Source organism: Euleptes europaea, chromosome 8 (genome assembly GCF_029931775.1).
Source record: "Euleptes europaea isolate rEulEur1 chromosome 8, rEulEur1.hap1, whole genome shotgun sequence".
NCBI lineage: Eukaryota > Metazoa > Chordata > Lepidosauria > Squamata > Sphaerodactylidae > Euleptes > Euleptes europaea.
Genome location: NC_079319.1, coordinates 73,970,621 through 73,996,182, shown reverse-complemented (window position 1 = coordinate 73,996,182; position 25,562 = coordinate 73,970,621). Strand labels below are relative to the sequence as shown.

The following is a 25,562-nucleotide window of genomic DNA, read 5'->3' as shown; positions in this document are numbered from 1 at the left end:
GAACAAATACACGCAGACGCTTGCACGACAGGGTGGGGGGCAACATTCCATGAACACATAGCCCAGGGCACCTGGACTTCCCAGGAACAAAAACTCCACATAAACGCTCTAGAGATCAGGGCGATTTACAGGGCCTTGCAGAGCTTCAGGCAACAAGTCCAAGGGAAAGACATACTGATCAGGACAGACAATGTGGCCGCAAAGGCACATTTAAACAAGCAGGGGGGATCCAGATCATCAACACTTCACAAGGAAGCACTACCGATACTGCAGTGGGCAGAGTCCAATCTAACATCACTCTCTGCGGAACACATACAGGGAGTCACCAATGTACAGGCAGATTGGCTCAGCAGGGAGACGATCAGCGAAGCGGAATGGTCTCTCCAACCAGACATTTTCCATTGCATCACACAGAAATTCGGAACGCCAATAGTAGACCTATTTGCAACCAATGCGAACCACCAACTACCACGCTACTATTCCAGATACACACAAGTGGGGGTGGAACAGACGGATGCACTGACGGCACCCTGGCCCAAGGGGATGTTATACGCCTTCCCACCCCTCCCACTCATTCCAAGAGTGCTAAGGAGGATACGAACGTTGAAGGCATACGTCTTGTTCATAGCCCCGTATTGGCCCAGGCGCCCATGGTTTCCCACCTTAATACAGATGTCCAACAACAACCTCTGGAGACTCCCAGAAAGATCGGATCTTCTGGTACAGGGCCCAGTTTGCCATCCAGACCCAGGATGGTACAAAAGACAGTATGGGTATTGAAAGGGGGAGATTGTACAGATTAGGATACACTGAGGACATAGTCAACACTATTCAGGCCGCACGCAGACCGTCAACACAGAGAATTTATAACTCAACATGGAAGGCATTCACCAGATGGTGCAGGCGCAAAAACATCAATCCACTCAAACCACGAACGATAGGCATTCTGTCCTTCTTGCAAGAGGGTCACAAAATCGGATTAGCCACCTCCACACTGAGAAGGCAGCTAGCATCAATAGCCACGATCGTTCCACGAGTGGCAGGTTATAGAGTAACCAAACATCCTCACATAAAAGCATACCTTAGAGGTATAACTCTCATCACTCCCCCGGTAAGACACAGGTTCCCCACCTGGAGCCTACATACAGTGCTAACGGCACTTACAAAACCTCCACTTGAGCCACTTACACAGGTCGGATTAAAAAGGTTAAGGATGAAAGTCCTCTTTCTCACTGCGGTAACATCAGCACGCAGAGTGTCTGAGATAGGAGCTCTATCTGTTCGCCCAGGACTCATCATGTTTCACAAGGACAAGGTGGTACTTAGACATGACCACTCATTCATCCCAAAGTGCAACACAAAATTTCATAGAGAACAGGATATAATCCTACCATCATTTTGTCCTAATCCAAAGACACCTTTGGAAAAGACTTGGCACCTTCTAGATGTCCATAGAGCACTTCATGTGTACATGACTAAAACAGAGAGTATCAGAACGTCTGAGTCACTATTTGTCAATATTTCCCAACCAAAAAAGGGTAAGCCCATGTCAAGGGCATCAATTAGTCGCACCATTTCCTTATGTATAAAGACGGCTTATAAGGAAAGTAAACTACCCATACCCGGAGGCATAACTGCCCATTCGGTTCGAAGTGCGGCCACATCTACAGCCTTCAATAGACAGGCTCCCATAGAGGAAATCTGCAAGGCGGCTACTTGGTCGTCTGTGTCTACCTTTGTTAGGCACTACAAATTGAACCTTTACTCGTCATCTGATGCCGCTTTTGGCGGACGAGTATTGCAGAGCATATTACAGGACGTCTAACTCTCCCAGGGCGGGGACTGCTCTTTATGTCCCATCTTGAAGATGCCCTTTGTCCCTCTGAGCCGAGAAAGAGCCTTGGCTACTTACCGTGAAGGCTTCTTCTGCTCAGAGGGACGAAGGGCATCTTGCCCTCCCAGACGTCCATCAATAGTTGCGTTCTAATTTATAGTTTTTTAAAGTCCAAGGTTGTCTATTTGAAATTCAGTTCATGAAAATACTGTTTACAGTATAATAACGAATAACATGTTTCTTAGCTTTTTTTCTACTAATCTTCTAAGGCTTGGAAAGTTTTATAACTGGCTATAGGGGGTGTTTACCCTCAGAAGCCAGGAAAAATTTAAATATTAATTCCTGCCTCCCGAGCTAAGAGGACAAGGAAACACCCATCTTAAGGATGCCCGTCCCTCTGAGCAGAAGAAGCCTTCACGGTAAGTAGCCAAGGCTCTTTCTGTCCCACTGATCACGAATGGACCCCACCCTATCCTCTGAGACTAGTTCAGGGGCTTGCAGGGAAGCGACGGGTGCATCTACAACAGGAACCTTTAGAAAGTCCATAGCATAAGCAGGCATGTCGTATAACCTTTTAACGTTGGTAGGAAAGGAGCGATTGTTCATTGGTTTATCCCATTCATCCTTAATGACCTTTTCAAAATATTCGGGTAAATGTACCTTTTTTGAGACTGTCCCACAACTAGGAAAGTACTCCTTGCCCCCCCCTCCCCCGTTCTGACTTGGGCTTGGGCTCCTTTGGGGGTTCAGGCTCATCAGATAGATCTACAGCGATCAGAGCTTTTGAGAGGAGAGCCTGGTAGTCCTCTGCAGAGAAAAGCCTACGCTGCTGCCCAGCTGCCTCTATAGACACCTCCTCCACAGAGTTGCAATCCCCTTCATCCCTCTGGTCTGTCTCAGAATCAGAGTTATGTTGAGTCTGAGATTGTGCAAAATTAGCTTTCATGGCTGCTTTGGTGAGCCATGGTTGAGTGGTGGATTGAGGAGGAAGATTCTGACTGCAGCAGGGTTCCTCTGAAAGGGGTGACTGGGAGGGAGCTGGGAATCCCCCATAAAAAGCCATAGGTTTGCATGGGAAAGGGAATGGAAATGGAGGCTGCCAGGATTGTAGGGCAGAACTGATCATTTGGGAGACCTCCTCGTGAGTAGGGGCCCTTACACTGCCGCCTTCAGATGAAGGGGGGTACATTACCCTCCAAAGACTTATCTGGAGGAATGGTCATTGCAGCAGGCACCGCTGAGTCAGGACACTTGGAGATGGTTCTGGGGGCTTTAAAGGACTTCTTGTTCATCTTAAGCTTTTTCACACCTTTTTTAAAGCGCAGCTGCAGCCTGTGTTTCTTTGCCATCCTTGCCTGCTCTTGATCTGCCGGTTCCTTCCACTCCAAACGAACGCAAAAGCGGCTATCAGAGGGATCTGAGCAGCCTGCTGTGTTCGGGGATGCAAGGACGAGTTGTGGTCCCCCTCCCACATGAAATCCTCTCCTTCTGATTTCCCGTTGTTGGCGGTGGCCATTTTAGGCAGCCAGGACTTCTCCGCGTTTATCGGAGAACCCAGAAAAAGAGCGGGAAAATTTAAAAGGCAGGTAAAGGGAGGATCGATTTAGGAAAAAATTGATTGTTAAGTATAGTTTAGTCTTAGAGTAAGAATAGCAAAAGAAAATTAGAAAAATAGCAGGAAATTTAGAGAAAAACCCGATTCTAATCGTAGCAGCTCTGCTGCAAGACTGCTCTCCCTGACAAAGGCAGGAGGAAAAGTGTAAGCCAAGGTCATTTCCACCCAGGAGACAGGAAGTGAGATTAGCTCCTGCCTCCCCTAACAATGGATGGAAATAACCCAACCCTGCAAGATGCTCGACCCTCAGAGCGAGAATCTCCTGGTGTGATATAGTGGTTAAGAGCAGCAGACTCTAATCTGGAGACCTTGGTTTGCTTTCCCACTCCTCAACATGCTGCCTGCTGAGTGACCTTGGGCTAGTCACAGTTCTCTCAGAACTCTCTCAGCCCACCTACCTCACAAGTTGCCTGTTGTGGGGGGGAAGGCAATTGTAAGGTGCTTTGAGACTCCTTTAGGTAGAGAAAAGCGGGGTATAAAAACTAACTCTTCTTCTAAATTATCTGTAGGAGTGTGCAAAACGAGTTCGCAACAAACTAGAGTTAGGTTCTTTAAATACCTGAATTAAAACTCGTACTAGGAAATCAATATGTTTTTTATGTTGATTTCAGTGGGAAATGTTTCCAAGACACTTGAAGTCAAGTGTAACTTCCCACCCTCAACTGAGATATTCTCAGGTAAAGCACCCCTCCCCCAAGGGACTCTCCTTCCTAAATTTCAGAGAGTGATAAGAACATTCCCAAAGTGCACAGAAAAGGATAACTTGGTACGTGGTGGGGGTTTAATGTTTAAAACACACATAGAAATGGAGTGTGTGGTCCAGGGCAAATAAACCCCACTCCCTCTTTTACCGTATTTCCTTATCTTCTGTTGGTTTCAACATTTTTCTTTTATTTGTCTTGACTTCCAGTAACATCTAACCAGGAGAAACTGTGCCTCAAAAAGAAGAGCGCAGCATGGTAAGCTGATGGAAGCAGGATTAGCTCCCCTTGTCCATTCACTCTGCTTTTGTTTAAACACAAACACAGACAACCATCCCTATCTCTTTTACACATTCATGGCAGGACTCATACAGATAGGGAGACTTCCCTCCCCAAGGCTTCTTCTAAATACAATAATGCTGGGGTGATCACATCCAGCAGAATCTGGTCCTTTTTACCATTATTATGAAATTAACAGCAGTGATGCAATAGATCTCTTTCTGCACGAAAGTGTGTGTGTGTGTGTATGCTGCCACAGTCTGCAGGTCAATGGACTACCTATCACTGGAGGGGGCACAACCCCCCATTTCTGCAGCCTGCCTCCATGTACAAGCAAAGCCTCTACCTTTGTCTCCTGCAGGGCCAATAGAATGGCCGCCAACTACACACTGGGAGAAGAGGAACTGTTCCCTCTCCTTTCTATCTGCTTTGCTTGCCAGCGTAGTCCCAAACAATGAAACAACTTATGAAAACATAGAATCCATACCATATACAGAACCATGGAGTGAGACGATGCAGCAGAAAATGCAAACACTGTGCACAAAAGCCACACATACAACACTATTTATGTCTCTGTCAAGCACATTGCTACTGAACTATTCTATAAAAGGTTTCCAAATACCTAAATAAATGATGGAAATAATTTTGTTCAGGTTTTGAGCATTTGTGAATGGAAATGGAATGGGCTGGATCTTAATTAAATTTTGACTGAACACGCCTAGTTACCTGTAGTTGAGCACCACCACCTAGAGAAAACAACTCTGTCCTTGGTATTTAAACTCAGCTGAAATTGAAACATCTCTTGAATGATATCAACTTTTTCATATTTTGCTTCTTTACAGAGAAAGTGCTGAGACAGCAGAAGACCAAGGAAACTTCAGTTTGCAAAGAGTAAACACAATTTTCTGGTAGCCAAGGTTATTCCAGTCAAGTTCAGTGGACAATTAGGTCTTTGTCAAAGCAACACTTTCCCCTTTCAGAAAAATAAGGTGACATGTTTGTCATTTTCAAGCATGCTCAAATAGCCAAGATGGGACAACATAACCAACATGCTATGCTATTCAGATAAGTAAACTTCATGGTGGATTTGAATATTATTCATGTTCTACACAAAAATGCCTTTAAAATGTATTATTGTGCAGGCATAAACATGTTTGAAGAAGCTCTTTACCATGCTACTGACAATCTACATGGGTGGTTTTGGATGGTGTGTATCAGCATATTTACTGTGGGAAATAAACCCTTGAAACATAAACATAAATTGTACAGACCACCACGCAGAGTGGTGCCACTGGGACCAGATTTTAGGGCAAAAGTCAAAGCCTCGGTTCATGGACTGAGCAGAAGGCCCCCATAAGCAACCTGCTGCATTTGAATTACTATCTAAAGAGGTAGGGGGAGGATGAGACCATTAGGTCCAGGAATCATGTCCAAAAGATACACAAATCAGTTCACAATTACCACTGTAACGCCCTGACTTAATACCCACTAGGAAACTGTTGTACCCCTCCCACTTGGTCTTTACTCTCTAGCGTATTTTTCATGAGCACTACAGATATACATTGTAGAAGATTCTACCACCACTCCAGACACACACACTGTCTTTGCCCATGAAGTGGTAGGGAATCTGCATGTGTGAGAGAAGATTTGGCTTCCTCCTTCTCTTGTTTCTTCTGTCCGGCCACAACTCAAGATATGCCCTACCATACTCTATCCACAGCTTGGGGCGCAGACAGGGACATTATTTTGTGTGTGTATGTGTGTGTGCGAACTGCTTCACACATCTCCTCCTCTGGCCAGCTAATTGTATATAACCCAGCCAGTAGTTTCTGGTCTATGGGTGAGATTTTTGACCACAGTCTGAGATCTTTAAAAGGAAACTAGAGCCCTGGAAAACTGTATCAAAACACTACAGGGTGTTACAGAATTAAAAATAAATAAAAACAGTAGACTAAGTTGTACTGTCACTGGTGTTTCTTCGGTATTCCCTTCACGGAATGGACATAAGCCCACTGAAACCATGAAAAGTAGAGGCTCATCAAGACAGCCTCAAGTTATGACAGACTCCGCTTCATTTCCCCCCCCTCGTCCTAGGCTTGCACATCTTTCTACACGTGGCCAGGCATTTTAACCCTTCCAGCCCTAGCTGGAAGGGTTTCACTTTATTATCATGAAGTCAGGTTTGAATCTCCATTATTGTTTTGCGCCTGTTCTCTAATCAAATCAAGGCACAGCCCCAAAACCTTTATGGCCCAACTCAGGATATCCAAACGGCCATCTATTCCTTGAGGGCAGATTGACAAATGGTCGGCTCCATCCTGCCTATTTGTCTCCATAAAAGAAAACCAACTCCTCTGAGCTTTAAATCTGAGTTCATTGCTTCACTCCCAGGAAAGAATGTTTTCTCTGAAATCAGGGCCTCCCTAGGTGTTAATCAATGTATCCTGCATTCCTCTATCTTAACAAACATTTCTGCTCAACCACTGCTCAGAAACAGGAAATTCATGGTGATGGAAGAAGAAATGCTGCCACAGCTCAAAGAATTAGTTCTGTAACAAATTTCAAGTACTCTTTCATATGACAGAAGTGCTTTTTCTTGGGTGGGAACAGGAGCATAGTAGGCAACAAATGGAGCCCACACTCTAGCATGTCTTCTTGTGTTCCTGTTGGCTTCTCTTTAACATCGCCGCAGTTTAAAGAAGTTAATAGTTTTATCCCACCACTTCCTAAACAATCCCTCCCCACCCCAAATCTCCTCAAATGCATCTGGGTGCAATTAAGGGATCTAGGTAACCTGACTTGATGTTTATAAGGGCCTGAAAGTAGTACAAGGAAGTTCTGTGCTTCTAAGGGGCACAAGCAAGGAAGGTTAAAAATCACGCTGAAGTTATTTATCCGACAGCTCTTACCGTATATACTCGCGTATAAGCCGAGTTTTTCAGGCCCAAGAAAGGGCTGAAAAAGCCGAACTCGGCTTATATGCGGGTCAATACGGTAGGGTAGGGGAGGGGGGAGGAGGGAGAAGGGAACTTACTGCCGCTGCCGGGCCCACGCCGCTTCCTTTTGCCAAGAGCGGCCTGGGGCGGCCTCCTGCAGCTGCAGGGAGGCTGCCCCGGCCCTCGCCCGGCCAGGCCGCCGCACCTCGCGGCCGAGAGCGGCCTGGGGCGGCTGCCTCGGCCCTCGCCCGGCCGTGCCGCCGCTCCTCGCAGCCGAGAGCGGCCTGGGGCAGCCTGGGGCGGCGGCCTCGGCCCTCACCCGGCCGCCCCGGCCCTCGCCCGGCCTCGCCGCCGCTTCTCGTGGCCGAGGGCGGCCTGGGCCGGCGGCCCCGGCCCTCGCCCGGCCGCCGCACCTCGCGGCCGAGAGCGGCCTGGGGCGGCCTGGGGCGGCTGCCTCGGCCCTCGCCCGGCCGCCCCGGCCCTCGCCCGGCCGCGCCGCCGTTCCTCGCAGCTGAGAGCGGCCTGGGGCAGCCTGGGGCGGCGGCCTCGGCCCTCACCCGGCCGCCCCAGCCCTCGCCCGGCCTCGCTGCCGCTTCTCGTGGCCGAGGGCGGCCTGGGCCGGCGGCCTCGGCCCTCGCCCGGCCGCCCCGGCCCTCGCCCGGCCTTGCCGCCGCGTCTCGTGGCCGAGGGCGGCCTGGGGCGGCGGCTTCGGCCCTCGCCCGGCCGGGCCGCCGCACCTCGCAGCTGAGAGCGGCCTGGGGCGGCCTTCTGCAGCTGCAGGGAGGCTGCCCCGGCCCTCACCTGGTTGTGACGCCGACGCCGCCAGGCCCGCGCCGCTTGCTGCCGGGAGCCCAGGTAAGCCTGTGGGGGGGAGGGGTTATAAGCCGACCCTCGGCTTATACGCGGGTGCCTAATTTTTCCCCATTTTTGGGGAGAAATTAGGCACCTCGGCTTATACACGGGTCGGCTTATACACGGGTATATACGGTATTTGTTGTTGGGCATTATCTACAGCTGCATTTATGGCAAAAACATGTCACCATTTTGGCTTTCTAGCTCACCCAGCTGCAGAGTTTGGCTTCAGCTTAGCTCTCTGGCAGGTATAATTTTGTATTCTCTCTTTTTAAAATGGTCTTAGCCAAGCACATGTTTTCTGATATCTACTATGAGTGTCCTGGGGAACAGATTAAACTGTTGTCTTTAAAAGCACATTAATTTTGCTTTTTTGGGGAAAAGTGAATGGAGGGGATTAAGAATCCTTTCAGCAAGGAGAGAGGAAGGGATAACACACTAGCAGACTGCAACAGAAGAATTCATGCCATAACAAAAAGTAGTTTCCATGATAAATGTCACACCAGTTCCTAATATCCATATATTAGGCCTAGCCTCAAGACATGTAAGCAATACCACTTTGAGTCCCAGGAGAAAAGACAGGATAAAATGCTTTAAGATATAATTAAATAAACACAAAGTAACCATGCAACAATAGTGAATGCTTAACTTTACACGTCAAGCCATAGATATAACTCTCATTCATTTGAGAAGAGTTAATTCCAATAGATTTCAAGGAAGGGGCCAGGGGAGCTATAGCTGCTTTTGTAGACATCTCAAACAAACAATCAGAAATTGTGTACAGGATAACAGTTACTCCAAAAACAAGAACATACTCTTGCAAGAGATCAGCTGAACAACTTATTGCTGACGTTTTTCCAAGCTCACCAAGTGATTTTTTTGGCAAGTTTGAAGTTGGAAATACACACTTACCTTTTCCATTTATTGTTAAAGCAGATGCAATGGTAGTGGTTACTGGCACAGGTAACTGTGGCACTAACGGATGTATTCTTGGCCTACTCCCCATTCTGGCACGCTCTTCTCCAGGCCCTAATAAAGCTCCAACTGGTTTTTCTGCTGCCACTTCTGGTGCCACAGAATCTTCTTGATCCTGTTCTATCCGGTCCAGCTTACCAGGGCTTTCATTTTGAAATCCATCCACCGCTGTCCGACTTTTAATAGGACTTTTGGGAACAAGGATTTTGATGCCTGATTTTGAAAGATCCATGTTTTTTCTACCAGAGAGAGGACTGGCATTTTTCCGAAACTTCTGGGCAGAAGCAAACAATTGGTTATTTTTTGATTCATGGTCTTTCCCAATAACTAAAGACTTGGGAGATGTCTTTGAAAACGAACTATTTGTAGATCTAGAAATTTGTTTTCTTGCATTATTTGGAGATGTCCTGTTTGTCCTTGTTATTGTGATTTCTTTTTGCTTTTCATTGTGATGTCTATTGAATTCATGTATATATTCCTCACAATTCACAAGGTGCTGTTCAGGCTCCCACGTGTCATCTTCGCTCTCATAGCCTTTCCATCGCACTAAATATTCTGTTTTTCCTTTCTTGTTTTTCCTCTTATCAACAATTCTCTCTACCTGTTGAAAAAAAAGTTAGAGGATGATGAAGATGCAAATATGAAAGCTATAAAGTGACAAATCAGATGTGCAATGAAACACTTGTCAAGAAAATCTTTCTGTAACAAACTATTTGTCAACTCAGCGGTAGTAGTAGTACTGCTCTTTAAGTCATGCAAGATGCTTTACATTTGCTGAGGCAGCTCTTTTTGATAAAACACAACTCATGAACAGTCAAGTCTTTTACCTTTGGCTGTACCACATTTTTGGAACATTCTAGAACTAGTCACACTTCCATTACCTAATCTGTAAGATGGAAAGAGTGTGTCTCCATTGGGAAGTTCAAAGTTGGATAAGGCTCTCCACATATTCATTCCTTTCCTACTCCTATAGCTAGAAAGTGTGTTTCCTGAAATTACAACATTCAACCATTCATACTCTTTAACAATCACCATAATACAGGATTTTATCCCAATTTGAAGTGTAAAAATCTACATATAAATCATCAAGATATATATAAAGTAGGCCATTTGTATGGAACTTCCCAGAAGTAACTTCTGATGCTGGATCCAAATTTCTCATTTAAATTTCTAGAATGTTATGTCCTTCTCAATGAAAGCTTGGCATGACTACAAAGTCTGAGCATTTCTGGTGGTGGTGGTAGACAGTGCTGTCAAGTCACAGCTGATTTATGCCAGCCCATAGGGTTTTCAAAGCAACAGACATTCAGAGGTGGTTGGACATTGCCTGCCTCCGTGTGGGCTGAGAGAGTTCTGAGAGAACTGTGACTGGCCCAAGGTCACCCAGCAGGCTTCAAGTGGAGAGGTGGGGAATAGAACCCAGTTCTCCAGATTAGAGTCTACCGCTCTTAACCACTAAGCCACGCTGGATCAGTCTGAGCATCTCTAGATCTGTATTAACGCTCACTTCCCAGGAGCTCTATGAAATTTAGGTAATATCTGTCCATCAGGCAGAAAGGCAATATAAAACTGTTAGCAGAACCTGAGGTAACTGGAAGGTAACAGAGTTTGACATCCAACTTCAAAGGCAAGTCAAATGTATCCATTCATTCTGAACAACTACATCAAAAGTAATGATTACGTATCTTGAATGTATATGTTTAAAATGTTAGTTTATGGAATGAGACCAGATAGATATTCTGACATTAGCGGTGTTTCTACGCTCTATTCTTCCTAGTCATTACTCAGGAATACCCCCCGAACACTGAAATGGAGCCTGTGGCAGAAGTTCACATTAGATTGTGCCTAATTCTGTGGTGAGTCACCAGTACATTTAAGCATGATGAGAGGACAAGCAGAATGGAGAGGCAAGGTCACTCAACAGGGGAAAGAATTCATTTTTAGCACAGGCAGGACCAGAGACCCTGGCACCTCCTCTGCCATTGACCTGACTTTGATGTCATGTGTCTTCCTGTCATAACCTCATTGGGCCGCATGCTGCCACTTGACAGTTACAGTTGGGTCCCAATTGATCATCGTCTCTTGGTAAAAGATCAATTTCCCACAGGAAGTCAGAATACACAGTCAGGGAGAATATAAGAAAAGGTCCAAGAGTCAAGGAGATGCCACCTGGAATCTCACTGTCTACAATTCAATGGACATAAACTCTGGATAATTCTGGTTAGATTGCAATCTCTGGACTATCTTTAGTGAGGCAGCGATATCTTCAACAGCCTTCCAAATGAAAATGGAGTCATACTTTCTCAAACCTTATCAAAAGTAGAAAAGACTAGAAAAAATCAAGGCAGTGGAGCACAGTCTCTTCATGTTGAACTTTTAGATTCTGGTAGCAATGAATCCTCAGTTTGGGACAGTCTGGCAACCCCAGTCAAATATTTGCAATTAGAAATAATCCAGTGTCCAATCTCCCCACCTAACCAGAACACTCAAAGGTATGTTAGTCTAAAGCAGCGTTTCTCAACCAAGGTTCCCCAGAACCCTAAGGTTCCACGAGAAATCGCTAGGGGTTCCACGAGAAATAGTGATGAATAGGCTAATCGTATGTAAATCACATGTAATCATATGTAGGGGTTCCCTGAGACATGAATATTATTTCAAGGGTTCCGCAAGGGTACAAAGGTTGAGAAACACTGGTCTCAGGTCTAGGCTACCAGAACATTACAGTTGTTCAAGGTGATCCCGGCAGACTATTGTTTGATAAACTATGTTCAGCCACTTGAGCTTGGATGGTCCATCTCCTCTACATGAATAACAAAGGTGTGTGTTGCAACAGACAGGATCTTAATTTTATGGATCTCTACATGTTAGTGGCTATTCAGCACTCAGCAAGGCCAATGAAGCAGAATCCATGCCACAAGCGGGAATCCATGTCAAGGGGGACTGCTTTTGTTTACAAAACGCTTAAGCAGATGGACCTTTGGGATAATCCTAAACAGACGTTCTTATCTGAAGAAATAAGGGATAGCTGGAAGCTGGTTTACGACTCTACAAACAAGGTGGCTTGACTTCCATATTCAAATGAAATATCTTAGAAAAAGCTTAGAAATGTGCTACTCAGACTTCAAGACTTTTCCCCCCTCTCAGAGTACTATTTTGACAATTGCTGCTATTGGGTATCCTCAATAAAGTTACTAAAAATGGATATGCATGCCTCACACACTAATACAACATACCCAACTATATACACCTTTTTGATATTCCTGAGCCCAGTAGTTCTACGGGTTCCCAGCACTCAGTAGATACAGAATGCTATGTTTTTTCTAATGAAGATTTATTAGTTCTGTCACTGAGTGCCTCTGGGCCTTGAAAGGACAATCTTTGTCCATTCTTTATTAATCCATTGCCTCACCTATGCTGAAACTCAAACTTTGAACTTTTTTAGGCATGAAAAGCTGCCTCCTTGCTATGTACTATGGCAAGCGATTGGTGAATACTGTTTGGAAGAAGCATATGCACAACAGTACTCTTTCAAACCCAAACATTTAAATAAATGGGCTTTCTGGTCCACAGCCACAGTCTAAAACTGAGGAATATATTATTGTTTATTTTTAAAATGGTACTTAAGAGATTTCATTGAAGAGCTTCAGATTAAGCTTGAAGGTAAACAAGATTTCCCCTGATTTCTCCTAACCCATGAAGTTAAAATTTGATGAAAGATGTTTTAATACGACAATTATGGATTTTGATAAGTGTTGATATTTCCACTTGGATTTCTTACAAATTGCATTGTTTGGTATACTACACAATTCTCTTCAAATACTATTTACTGGCAAGTACAATTATACTTTGGCAACCAATAGATATTAGAGATGCCAATGTTCTATAAGTACCACCGTAACATTTAATTGCTGTGTGTGGCTCTTCAGCAACTCAAAAACCACAAAATGGAGCCACACAGCCCTAGAATTCAGGTTTTAATAAATCCAACAGAGCACCCACCCATGAGTGTGTGTTAAGTGCAGTCAAGTCGCTTCCGACTCATGGCAACCCTATGAATGGAAGTCCTCCAAAATGTCCTATCTTTGACAGCCTTGCTCAGATCTTGCAAATTGAAGGCCGTGGCTTCCTTTATTGAGTCAATCCATCTCGTTGGGTCTTCCTCTTTTCCTGCTGCCCTCAACTTTTCCTAGCATGACTGTCTTTTCCAGTGACTCTTGTCGTCTCATGACGTGACCAAAATATGATAGCCTCAGTTTAGTCATTTTAGCTTCTAGGGTCAGTTCAGGCTTGATTTGATCTATAACCCACTGATTTGTTTTTTGGGCAGTCCACGGTATCCGTAACACTCTCCTCCAACACCACATTTCAAAGGAATCTATTTTCTTCCTATCAGCTCTCTTCACTGTCCAGCTTTCACACCCATACATAGTAATAGGGAATACGATGGCATGAATTAATCTAGTCTTGGTGGCCAGTGACACATCCTTACACTTCAAAATATTTTCTAGCTCCTTTTCTAGCACCCACCCATACCCAACGTTAATAGCAATGTCTGCACATGCACAGACATCACACACACAAAAACCATCCAGAGTTCAGGTGGCGTATCCTGTGTGAAAACATGGTGCCAATGGCCACCTGAAGCAGGCAAGAAGGGCAAGCAGGAGACAGTTTGCCTTCCCTGCAAGCCTGCTTCCCCCTTGCAGGATTAGAAAGGCAGTTGGGCTGGCAGATGGGAAAAGCAAACCAGCAAGGGGGAGATAAGGAAAGAAAGGGGGGCAGCAGAAGGGAAGCAAAAATCAAACTAGAGCAAGAGGGAAGCCAAGGGATCAGCCAGAGGGATGGCATTTCCTCTCCCTCAAAGACATCCCCCCCCCCAATGTATACAGACTGCCAGGATGCACTCAAAGCTAGAATGCTAAGAACTGTAAGAAGCCCACATCCTTCCTTTTTTATTTTTGGCTTGGGATTCTCTGGGAATTGGTAGCCATCTGGTATCAAGATCCCCATTCAAAATGTTGCACACAATGTGTACACCTATTTAAAACAAACAACACTCTAATGTGACTAATACTCTCATGATGTTGCCAGATCTTTCCTTGGTTGGGCAAAATTAGAATTGTGTAAAGACGTTCAGTTAAAGTCTTTGGAGATCTATGCACAAGCAGAAGACTGTCTCCGTGCACAAAAGGGGCTTGGATCCAGCCAAACACCATCAGAAAGGTCAGGCATTATGGATATCACATAATAATCTTAATTTATTTCAGAATAATTATGTGAATCAATGGCAACAGATAGTAAAAGATTTAAAAAGTTGGGGGAAAATACCATTATCATTGTGGGGACGAATTTCAGTAATTAAAATGATGCTATTACCTAAGATGCTTTTCTTGTTTCAAAATTTACCAATACTGAAAGGCGCACAGATATTTAAAAATTGGAAGAAAGATATTTTAAATTTTCTCTGGGGCAAAGAAAGACATAGGATAGCATACAATAATTTAGTGGAATTGAAAGAAACAGGAGGGTTGGGATTACCAGATTTGAGAATGTATTACCAGGCAGCTTGTTTCACCTGGATAAAAAACTCGATTCTATTAGAGAATCAGAAATTATTGGAATTATAGGGATTTAATTTACGATTTGGGTGGCATGCATATTTATGGTACGAAAAGGAGAAAGTAAATAAAGATTTCAATTCCCATATTATTAGGAGTAGTTTATTACAAATATGGAAGAAATATAAAGGTTTCTTGGAAAATAAAACTCCCGGTTGGATTAATCCTACAGAAGCTTTTGTGAAAAGGGGTGTGCATTTAAATCTGGTTACTAATATATATAGAGAAATGATAGAATGTAAGGATGGGATTTGGATGTTAAAAACTAGAGAAGAGCTTCAAATTAAATATTGGTTTATGTATTATAAAGTAAGAGATATATTTAATAAAGATAACAGAACGGGGTTTAATCATACCAAATCTAAATTTGAAATTATATTAACTAAGGGGAATAAAGGACTGATAGGAAGGATGTATAAATTATTGATAGAAATGAATTTGGAACAGGAAAGGATTAAACCAGTGATGGTGAAATGGATGAAAGAATTAGGTTATAATATAGATCTGGAAGTATGGGAAAATTTGTGGAAGAATCAATTTAAATTTACCAATTCCAATGAAATAAGAGAAAATTTATATAAAATGTTTTATAGATGGTATATAACTCCTGTATTATTAAGCAAAATGAAAAAAAGAGGATGAGGGTCTTTGCTGGAAGTGCGGAACGAATATAGGTACATTTATGCATGTTTGGTGGAGTTGTAAAAAAATTAAGAGATTTTGGAGATTAGTTTTAAAGGAAACTAATAATTTGATTAACTCAAAAATAAAAAAAGATCCTGCCTTTTGTCTATTGGGTATTCCTAAAAAGAATTTAGATAAAGGTGATAGAGTCATATGCCAATATAGTTTTGCTGCAGCTAGAATTACAATTGCTAAGAACTGGAAGCAAATAAATAAACCTTCAATTAAAGATTGGAGAGAAAAGCTATGGATGTATATGCGGATGGCCAAACTTACAGATTCTTTACATGGTAAAGATATGGATGAATTAAAAAAATATGGTTAAAGGCCGCTGCATATTGGGATAAATTGGCAAAAATGGATTTTACAGCTATAGTTAATGAATTATTGATTAATGTGTTTTTAATAAATGAATATTATAATAGATTTTTAAATACTGTCATAACACCACTCCGGGAGTCCAAGGGTGGAGGGAACAAAGGTGGGTGGTGGCGATTTGGGCACTATATATTTTGTGAAGGATAACATACATTGTATTTGTACTGGATGTAATAGTGCTCTCTGTGTGATTTTGTATTTTTTTTTGTATTGTATTATGATTTTATTTTTATTTTTTGTTTAATTATAAAAAAGCAATAAAAATTATTAAAAAAAAGGAAGGAAGGAAGGAAGGAAGGAAGGAAGGAAGGAAGGACAGGCAGATATGGATTTTTCCCACATTCTCCTTCTTCCAGCAGCCCCTTTTGGCTCCTGGAAAGATTGGAGTTACTGACCTATATTGTCAGACAGACATGTGGCTAAGGGGGCTGCATTGAAGAGGCAGAAGGGGGCAAAACTGCCCCTTCTGTAAATGCAAAAGTGGGAGGGAGAAAGATAATGTTGCACCTTCCCCCCCCCCCATCCCAACTACAGCCATGACCTGGACCTTTTATGCAGAGTTTTTTCCGTTGGATATGCTGCTTTCTCAATGCACAGTATTTGCAGTTGGATTCTCAAATCCCTCTGCACAGTGGCTACCCCCCCCCTCAAAATAAATTCCCAGAGTAAATTTCTGCATGTGGCCAGTGAAAGCGCGGAGCTTCTGAACCAATGGGAACAGTCGCCGATGCTGTTGTTACACAGTACTTTTTTAAAAAACAAAACCCATGCATGTGCTCTAACAATATATTTATTTATTTATAGCCACCCTCATTCCCAGTCAAAATTGGGCTCAGGGCTGGTTACAACCTTTAAAACCAACTGAACCATAAAACATTAAAATATTAATATTAAAACACAACAAGCATGGCAATTTAACACAAGATGGCATTGAAACAATAGTAATTAAGACAGTAATAATTGCTGTGGACAGCTAGTGGGAAAAGGCACTTATGTCAACATACATGTGAGTCCCTCCCCCCTGCGAATACTTTTAAATTGGCCATAGTGATTTTTTTTAAAACATGTCACCAGTCCTGTGGTGGGGTTCTCTCATTTTCACTTAACCAAGTAGCCATTTTAGTAGCTATGCTTTACCGTGACTCCACTCAAAATGACCAAAAGGAGAAATGTATACCAATGCACCATTCGATTAAAAAATTCTCATCAGGCGATCACAATGCACACTTGGAATGTGATGATTAAGCGGAACTTGGACAAAACACCCCCCAAAACATTTGTTTCTTGGTATCTCAATGCAGGGAACTTAAGAACACTCGCATGGTCATTTGTTCTATTTCAGCATTCTATTGCTAGTCTTGTACTTGCAAACAAAATTTTTTAATAAGGCCTTCAATGGATGTTTGTATATGTGAATCCTGTGATTCCAGCAATAATCTGTCTAAGGAATAAGAGCGACTGTTGAGGAGAGTAAAATGCAGGGAAACTCCATATGCCTTCTAATTTCAGCTGGCTGTAACCAAGTTGTTTTGATGCTTATGGCTGTCACCTTTCACATGATATTGAGGAAGGACGGCGGAGAGAAGGTGGAGGGGGTGAGATTCCCGGAGGTGCCGGCGTCATCGTGGGAATTCCCTCCTCACCTCGGCGCTGGGCATGGGTGGATGCGGTCATCAAGAAGCTATACAACCCACCTTTTACTGCTTCTTGCCCAAGAAAACAACAACGTTCCTGGAGAAGACCCCTGGTCTCATGAGCGGACCAACGGATCTTGGGAACGGCAGCATTCTGGAGCCCGTCCTGCAGCTCAGGAAAGAATATGTGCCCAACATTGCTGGGCCAAAATGCGATATTGAGGAAGACCCAGAAAACCCGTTGGGCAAGGGACCCCCATCACAATCCTGTGGATCAGAGCTGTATTTCAATACCTACTTTTAATTCCACTAATATTTTTCAACTGGAGCTGCATGTTGTGCCATACTTTGAACTTGCAATGAATTTTTTTCAGATGTTTCATAAAACTGGAGTGAGCTAAGCTTCACAGACTGCTACAGTAACGGAGGTAATAAAAAAAATCTTGGTTGTCTCTTAACAGCAACACGGCTGGGTTTGGAGGATGCAGTGATATGCAGATGAACTGGTAGAAAGAGCATCTTTTAAAAGGTATAAAAGGCTGGCCATATTCTACAGCAGAGGTCACCAGCAGGTAGCTCATGAACTACTGGCAGCTTGCCAGCTGTCACAAAGTAGCTCATGCATTTTCTAAAAAAGGGGTCCCCAATCTTTTTGAGCCTGCAGTAACCTTTGGAATTCTGACACAGGGTGGTGGGAGTAACTACAAAAGGGCTGCCACAGAAGGTAGAACCAATTACAAAAACTTTGCCTTATTCCCTACTTGCCCCTCAATGGGATTCAGCCCCTCCCTCTCCAGAATCAACCTGAATACTTTCCCTTAGTGAGCTGTTAGGAAGATGACAGGAAGTTAAAAATTATAGACCGATTTCATTATTAAATAGTGATTATAAATTATTTGTTGCAATTTTAGCTATGAGATTAAAAAGGGTATTAAACCAATTAATACACGAAGATCAGGCAGGATTCCTACCAGGAAGACTGCTTAGTCAGAATGTAAGGGTGGTAATAGATCTTTTGGAATACGCGGAACAAGATATATCACCTTTAGCTTTGATATTTTTGGATGCTGAAAAAGCATTTGATAATGTTAATTGGCAGTTTATGATTAAAGTATTAGAATTTATGGATTTTGGGGATAATGTTAAAACTGCTATAAGAAGTGTATATACTCAACAAACAGCTAACTTGATAATAAATGGATCATTATCACCGAATATTGAAATTCAAAGGGGAACGAGACAGGGATGTCCTCTTTCCCCTTTGCTGTTTATATTAGTACTAGAATTGTTATTGAATAATCTTAGAAAATCTGATGAAATAGTTGGTGTGCGAATAGGGAGAAATCAATACAAACTTAGAGCATATGCGGATGATTTAGTATGTTTTTTGAGTGATCCAATTGAATAAATTGACAGATGGAATAAAATTTTGGAGGTTTATGGAAAGCTTTCAGGATTTAAAATTAATAAAATTAAAACTAAAATATTGGTTAAAAATATGACTCTTTCACAACAACAAATACTAATCAAAAAGACAGGTTTCAGTATTGAACATAAAATTAAATATTTAGGCATATGGATATCGAATAATAATCTTAATTTATTTCAATTTATTTATGTAAACCAATGGGAACAGATAAAGAAGGATCTGATAAATTGGGGAAAAATCCCATTATCATTATGGGGAAGAATCTCAGAAATTAAAATGATGTTACCTAAAATGCTTTTTTTGCTTCAAAATTTACCAATTTTGAAAGGAACACAGATATTTGAAGAATGGAAGAAGGATATTATGAGGTTCCTTTGGGGTAAAGAAAGACACAGGATTGCATATAATAATTTAATAGAATTAAAGGAAACAGGAGGATTGGGATTACCAGATCTGAAAATGTATTATCATGCAGCTTGCTTTACCTGGATTAAAAATTGGATCCTCTTAGAGAATCCGAAATTATTAGAATTAGAAGGATTTAAATTAAGATTCGGGTGGCATGCATATTTATGGTATGATAAGGAGAAAGTAAACAAAGAATTCAATTCTCATATTATTAGGAAGAACTTATTATTAATTTGGAATAAATATAAAGATTTTTTAGAAATTAAAACACCTGGTTGGATTAACCCCATAGAAGCATTTTTGCGAAGAGGCGCACATTTAAATTTGGATTGTAATAATTATAGAGAGATGATAGAATTCAATGATGGGATATGGATGTTGAAATCACGAGAAGAACTTCAGATTAAAGATTGGTTTATGTATTATAAATTAAAAGATATATTTAATAAGGATAACAGATTGGGTTTTAATCAATCCAAATCCATTTTTGAGATTATATTATATAAAGGTAACAAAGGAATGATAGGAAGGATTTACAAACTACTTATAGAAATGAATTTAGAACAGGAAAGGATTAAATTGGTGATGGTGAAATGGATGAGGGACTTTGGTTATAATATAGAGTTGGAGATATGGGAAAATTTATGGAAAAAGGAATTTAAATTTACTGTTTCGAATGAAATAAAAGAAAACCTATATAAAATGTTTTACAGATGGTATATATCTCCAGTGTTATTGAGTAAGATGAAAAAAGAAAATAAAGCGTTATGCTGGAAATGCGGAAAAGATACTGGAACATTTATGCATGTATGGTGGTCTTGTAAAAAAATTAAGAGATTTTGGTGTTTGGTCTTGAATGAAACAAATAATGTGATCAAAGTAAAAATAAAAAAGATCCTTCTTTTTGTTTATTGGGAATTCCAAAAAAAGGTTTAGATAAAGCTGATAGAGTCATATGCCAATACAGTTTTGCTGCAGCAAGAATTGTTATTGCTAAAAAATGGAAGCAAACAAATAAACCTTCAATTAAAGAATGGAGAGAAAAATTATGGTTCTATATGCGGATGGCAAAAATTACAGATTCTTTACATGGTAAAGATTTGGATGAATTTAAATACACTTGGTTAAAGGCCGCCGCATATTGGGATAAACTGGCAAAAACGGATTTTAAAGGTATATTTAACGAATTATAGTCTAATGTGATTTTTAATTAAGAAATAGACTAACAAGTTGTTTTTTATTTACTGTCATAACACTTCGCCGGAAGTCCAATGGTGTAGGGCACTTTGGTGGGTGGTTGGGTATGGCGCACTATGGCCCTCTGTTTTTTAAATAATAGATAGTAACTATTAATGTACTAGTTCTGGTCGTAACAGTGCGCTGTACATACTTTTCTGTATTGTTTTTTCTTTTTTGTATTATTCACATTTTTCTATTTTTTTTACGTTTATTTTTGTATTCTTTATTAAAAAAATCAATACAAATTTATTTTTAAAAAAGGAAGATGACAGGAATACCTCGGTGAATATGAAGTTGGGTCTTACTATCTGGTCTCTCTCCCCCTCTCTACAACACCTTTTGCCTACAAAAAGCCATGTGCCACCCTTTGCCAAATGAGCTGTGCAGGTGTCTGAGTAACATGGCTGGAGCAGTCATACTTCTTTCCCTGTCCACCCATCTGTCAAAAGCGTTTGTGTTTGCACAAGGGGATTTGAACCAGCTCCCTGCAGTACTTTTAGCAAAGGCCTCCTAGTAGGCACACCATAGTCCTTTGAGAGCAGAGTCCTCTGTTGCCTTTCTTCCTTCCCTTGTTGTGTTTGGGGGTGAGCATGTGTGTGTGTGATGTCAATAAGTTGCGCCAGTAGACATTCATTCTTTAGCTGCTTTCATACATGATTGCCATGGGGGTGCTGTTAGCACAGAGTTCCTTGGATGCCAGAAGTACCACTATGAACTCCAATGCAGTTGTACACAGATACTTGGAGTTCAGTCATTTTTGTCTTTCTTTCTGCAGCCAAGAGTACATTTAGTTACCAGCTAGCAGCCCCAACTTGAGGGTCTTAGAACTGATCTGTCATTTTTTTCTGAAGTTGTTTTGATTTCTATTTGAATTCTACTTCTCTGTTGCCCTCAAATTAGTATAATACATTGCTTGTTTTGAATAAAATGGTTAGGGAAGGAATTTAAAAGGTAAAAGTCAAAGTCAAGTAAATAGGTGGAGGCAAGTAAAACACAAAGCTGAATGTCTGCAGGAGCAATATTTATGCATCATTCATTATATTTTATAGTTGCACATGACAACCTTACAGACTGCTAACCAAACAAGCTTCTCAAAAGGAATCTTTGTAAATTCCCTCTACCCACTTCTTCATTTTCAAAAGAGGAAGGACAGTTGCTGGTGATTATTCTGTCCCTCTCCTGCAGTTCACACCATTTCAGAGGCCTCCTTTGCCATTAAGAGTGTCCTGGGTGGGGATGGTGGAAAAAGAAGGACACAGAAGAACAGCCAGAGATGCTTTCCATAAATCCCCTCCTGTTCATAATTTGGATTCTAACCAATTAAAATCCACAGGTTTACCAATTACAAGGCAGTCTCATTCATAAGGTAATCAGGATTTCTCCATCACACTGTGGAGAATCTACCAAAGAGAAAAACACACCTTCCTTATTTACATCATATTTTGTCATATAAAGGATACTAACAAACTACGAACACACAATCTTAAGATCAGAAGTTCTGAGTAAATGTATGCACTAGAATTTACGGAATTTGAAAGTATGCACCCACATAACTGTGCAATCTGTTTTCCATCTGCATCCCCTTATATAGCCTGAATGGTCACTTCTGAAGATTGGGAGAACTCTCAAAAGCAGGATTTGATGCAGTCAGTATGTGGAAGTGCTTTCTCCTGAAAAGCCAACATGGTGTAGTGGTTAAGAGCAGTGGTTGGAGTGGAGGACTCTGATCTGGAGAACCGGGTTTGTTTCCCCACTCCTCCACATGAGTGGCGGACACTAATCTGGTGAACCAGGTTGGTTTCCCCACTCCTACACATGAAGCCAGCTGGATGACCTTGGGCTTGTCACACTCAGCCCCACCTTCCTCACAGGGTGTCTGTTGTGGGGAGGGGAAGGTGATTGTAAGATCATTTGAGTCTCTCTTAAGTGGTAGAGAAAGTCGGCATATAAAAGTCAACTCTTCTTCTTCTTCTCCTTACTGAACATATAGCTGAAGTGCTCATAAGTAACTACAGCAGTGAAGTGGTAGATCACTTATCTAACGTCCACAAGGATGACTCATACTTAAATTTTCTCAACATTTCTCCCTAAAACTTTCAATGTGAAGCTTAAACCAATTCAAGCCCTATATTCCTTAAGAACATATTTGCACACCTGTAATACTACTAGCTTGGATCTTATGAAGTATGACAAGGATGCTTATGATACATTTTTTTTTCTCACATTCCCCTGCTGGCCTCCCCCCTGAGACCTCCAACATGCTGATGCTGAAGGTTGTGAGACCAACAAGGACAGAACACTATGCAACTTTAGAGACTACAGCGAAAAGAAGGAACCAGGCAAAATCACCTTCCCCTTCCATCAGCCATGGCATGCTATTAGTGCAAAAGCAGACTTTCAACCATGTAGTTTTTAGTCCATGACACCTCCAACTTCTAAAAATCTTGGGGGTGTTGAGGGAAGAGGGAGGATGGGAACAAATCATGCCCATGAGAATCGTACCTCATAGGATCCAAACCACAGAAAAGAAAACAGAACTCTATTACCTGGGGCCAGAAGCAACTACCTAAAATGCCAAATCAGAATTAGCTCTATCAAAGTAAACAATATTGAGCATCAGACCACCAACTTGAATGAGGACATTAGAGAATGTTTTGATTATCCAGCAAGATATACCTACTGAACAAATGGAGCCTATAGTCACATAAGCTGAAAAAACTCACTATGGGGTTCTTCCCCACCTTATATTTCCCAAAGAAGCCTGCTACAATCCCGCCTAAAGAACTGTCAGTGGTCACCACACCCCTGAAACAAAAAAATATATGGGGAATGCAGTGAAGAAGGGAATGTGGCAAGGTTACCCACATCTCACTTTCCTACTGGCAGAGGAAGCACAGCAGAGAAAACAACTGGTGGCTAGAGGGTCAAGTGGGGTGATTTTGCCACATTTCCCCTCCTCATAGCAGACCCCTAATGGGTCACAGACAGCAGCTCTGGGAAGAGGAATCCAGGAAAATATTTGTTACCAAGAACACCTTTTATTCATGGAACCATGAGGTCCAACCCAACAAAATTAAACAGAACAGCAGTATTAAGCTTCTCATTAAAACAAATATGTTAAGCAATACTAATAGTATCACAATTTTTAAAGGTATTTTATTTTAAACACACAATCTAGAATGGAACAGCTGCTATGAAGGCTAAAAATAACTATTCAAATATAATAGCTCATGTTGCTCCACAGGAAGAATCGTTTTCCTGGTCAAAATATTTGCCTTTTCAGTCATCTGAAATCTCAGGTCAGCCACTAACAATGTAGATTCTTTCCTGTCTTGTAGAATTTTATCATAGTCTGCCTGAACAAATAGCAGGACACTCCTCCTAGCTAGTTGGTAAACTGTATAACTGAAACAAGAAATCTACTATTAAGCATTCAATTAAATGTATATGAATAAAAAGCAAATATATAACCATAGGAACCACTTGTAAATACATATGACAGGAAGTACTAGTTTAGTTGGCTTTACAAATGAGACTGGATAAGTTCATGAAGGATCTGTTCATTGATGGCTGTTGTCCACAATACAAGGAACCTCCACATTCAGAGGCAGCAACCATCTGAACATCAGTGACAAGTTGGGGCATAATGCGGGAGGCTTTGGGCTTCATGTCCTGCTTGCAGGCTTTCCAGAGGTATCTAGTTGGCCACTGTATAAAACAGGATGCTGGAATAGATGCACCATTCATCTGATCCAACACAACTGATCATACATAGACATCTACCATAACTGGAACTTATTCTGGCTTGGAATCTAAGGGACTAGAACAGATGTTGAAAAATCCCAGGCACCAGGTTGCCATGGCACCAAGAAATTTCATTGTGGTGCATACTACTTCCAGCAATTATTTATTGTAGTGTCTCTCAGTGATGCATTGTAGAAGTACAAACTTGCCATTTCTCATCAGAATGTTTTGCTTTATGAGAAAAATACATATGCATGAAATTCTTATCAATGATTGTTTATATGTTACCTTTACATCATTCAGTGGTGGTAGATGAAATCATTTAACTGACTTCAATATTCAATTAAACAAGGCTTTTTAAAGCAATAATGAAGTTATGAGAAATTGGAGAGAAGGTAGGTTAGGAGTAGATGTTAGCTTTTTGTTGTGAAGATGAATATGGTGATCCTATTTTTATTTATACAACAATTTTGTCATAGCTTTAATAAAATTATAAAAAACTTATTAGTACGCTGATGACACCCATATCTACTGATGGACGGCCATCTGGACGCCATCCTGGACACACTGGCCAGGTGCGTGCAGGCCATGACTGGATGGTTGAGGCAAAGCCAGCTGAAGCTTCATCCAGCAAAGACATAAGTCCAGTGGCTCAGCCAGGGCGGTTTGGGGTTGGGGTGCCAGCTCCCAGCTCTTGACATGCAACTAACATCTGCACCTGCCGTCCAGAGTCTGGGTGTGATCCTGGATGCCTCCTTATCTATGGAGGCCCAGGTCACAGACGTGGTCAAGGTGGCTTTTTTTCATCTCCACCAGGCCCGACAGCTGGTGCCCTACCTCTCCCGCCCTGATCTTGCCACAGTGATCCATGCGACGGTCACCTCTAGGCTGGATTACTGTAACTTGCTCTATGTAGGGCTGCCCTTGAGACTGACCCGGCGGCTCCAGCTGGTACAGACTGCAGCAGCAAGGCACCTTATGGGGGCATTGCCATGAGAGAACATATGGCCAGTGCTTTACCACTTGCACTGGCTCCAGCTGGAGTATCGGATCAGGTTCAAGGTGCTGGCTTTGACCTTTAAAGCTTTACACCATCTGGGACCCTTGTGTCTTCGCAACTGCCTCTCCTGGTATACCCCCCGAAGGACATTACAATTGTCTCACGAGAACTTGCTGGTGGTTCCCGGCCCTAATAGTGTGCGGCTGTTCTTGACAAGAGCCAGGACTTTTTTGGAC

The 25,562-nt window shown here is 42.0% G+C and overlaps 1 protein-coding gene across 1 annotated transcript in view; it reads right to left on the bottom strand.

Moving 5' to 3' along the window:
• Nucleotides 1-25,562, bottom strand: part of CDYL (chromodomain Y like) — a 150,054-nt gene that overhangs the window by 92,036 nt on the left and 32,456 nt on the right. Inside the window, exon 2 of the mRNA XM_056854695.1 lies at nt 9,130-9,793. Within this exon, the coding sequence (XP_056710673.1) occupies nt 9,130-9,793 (664 nt within the window). The remainder of the gene's footprint in view (nt 1-9,129; nt 9,794-25,562) is intronic.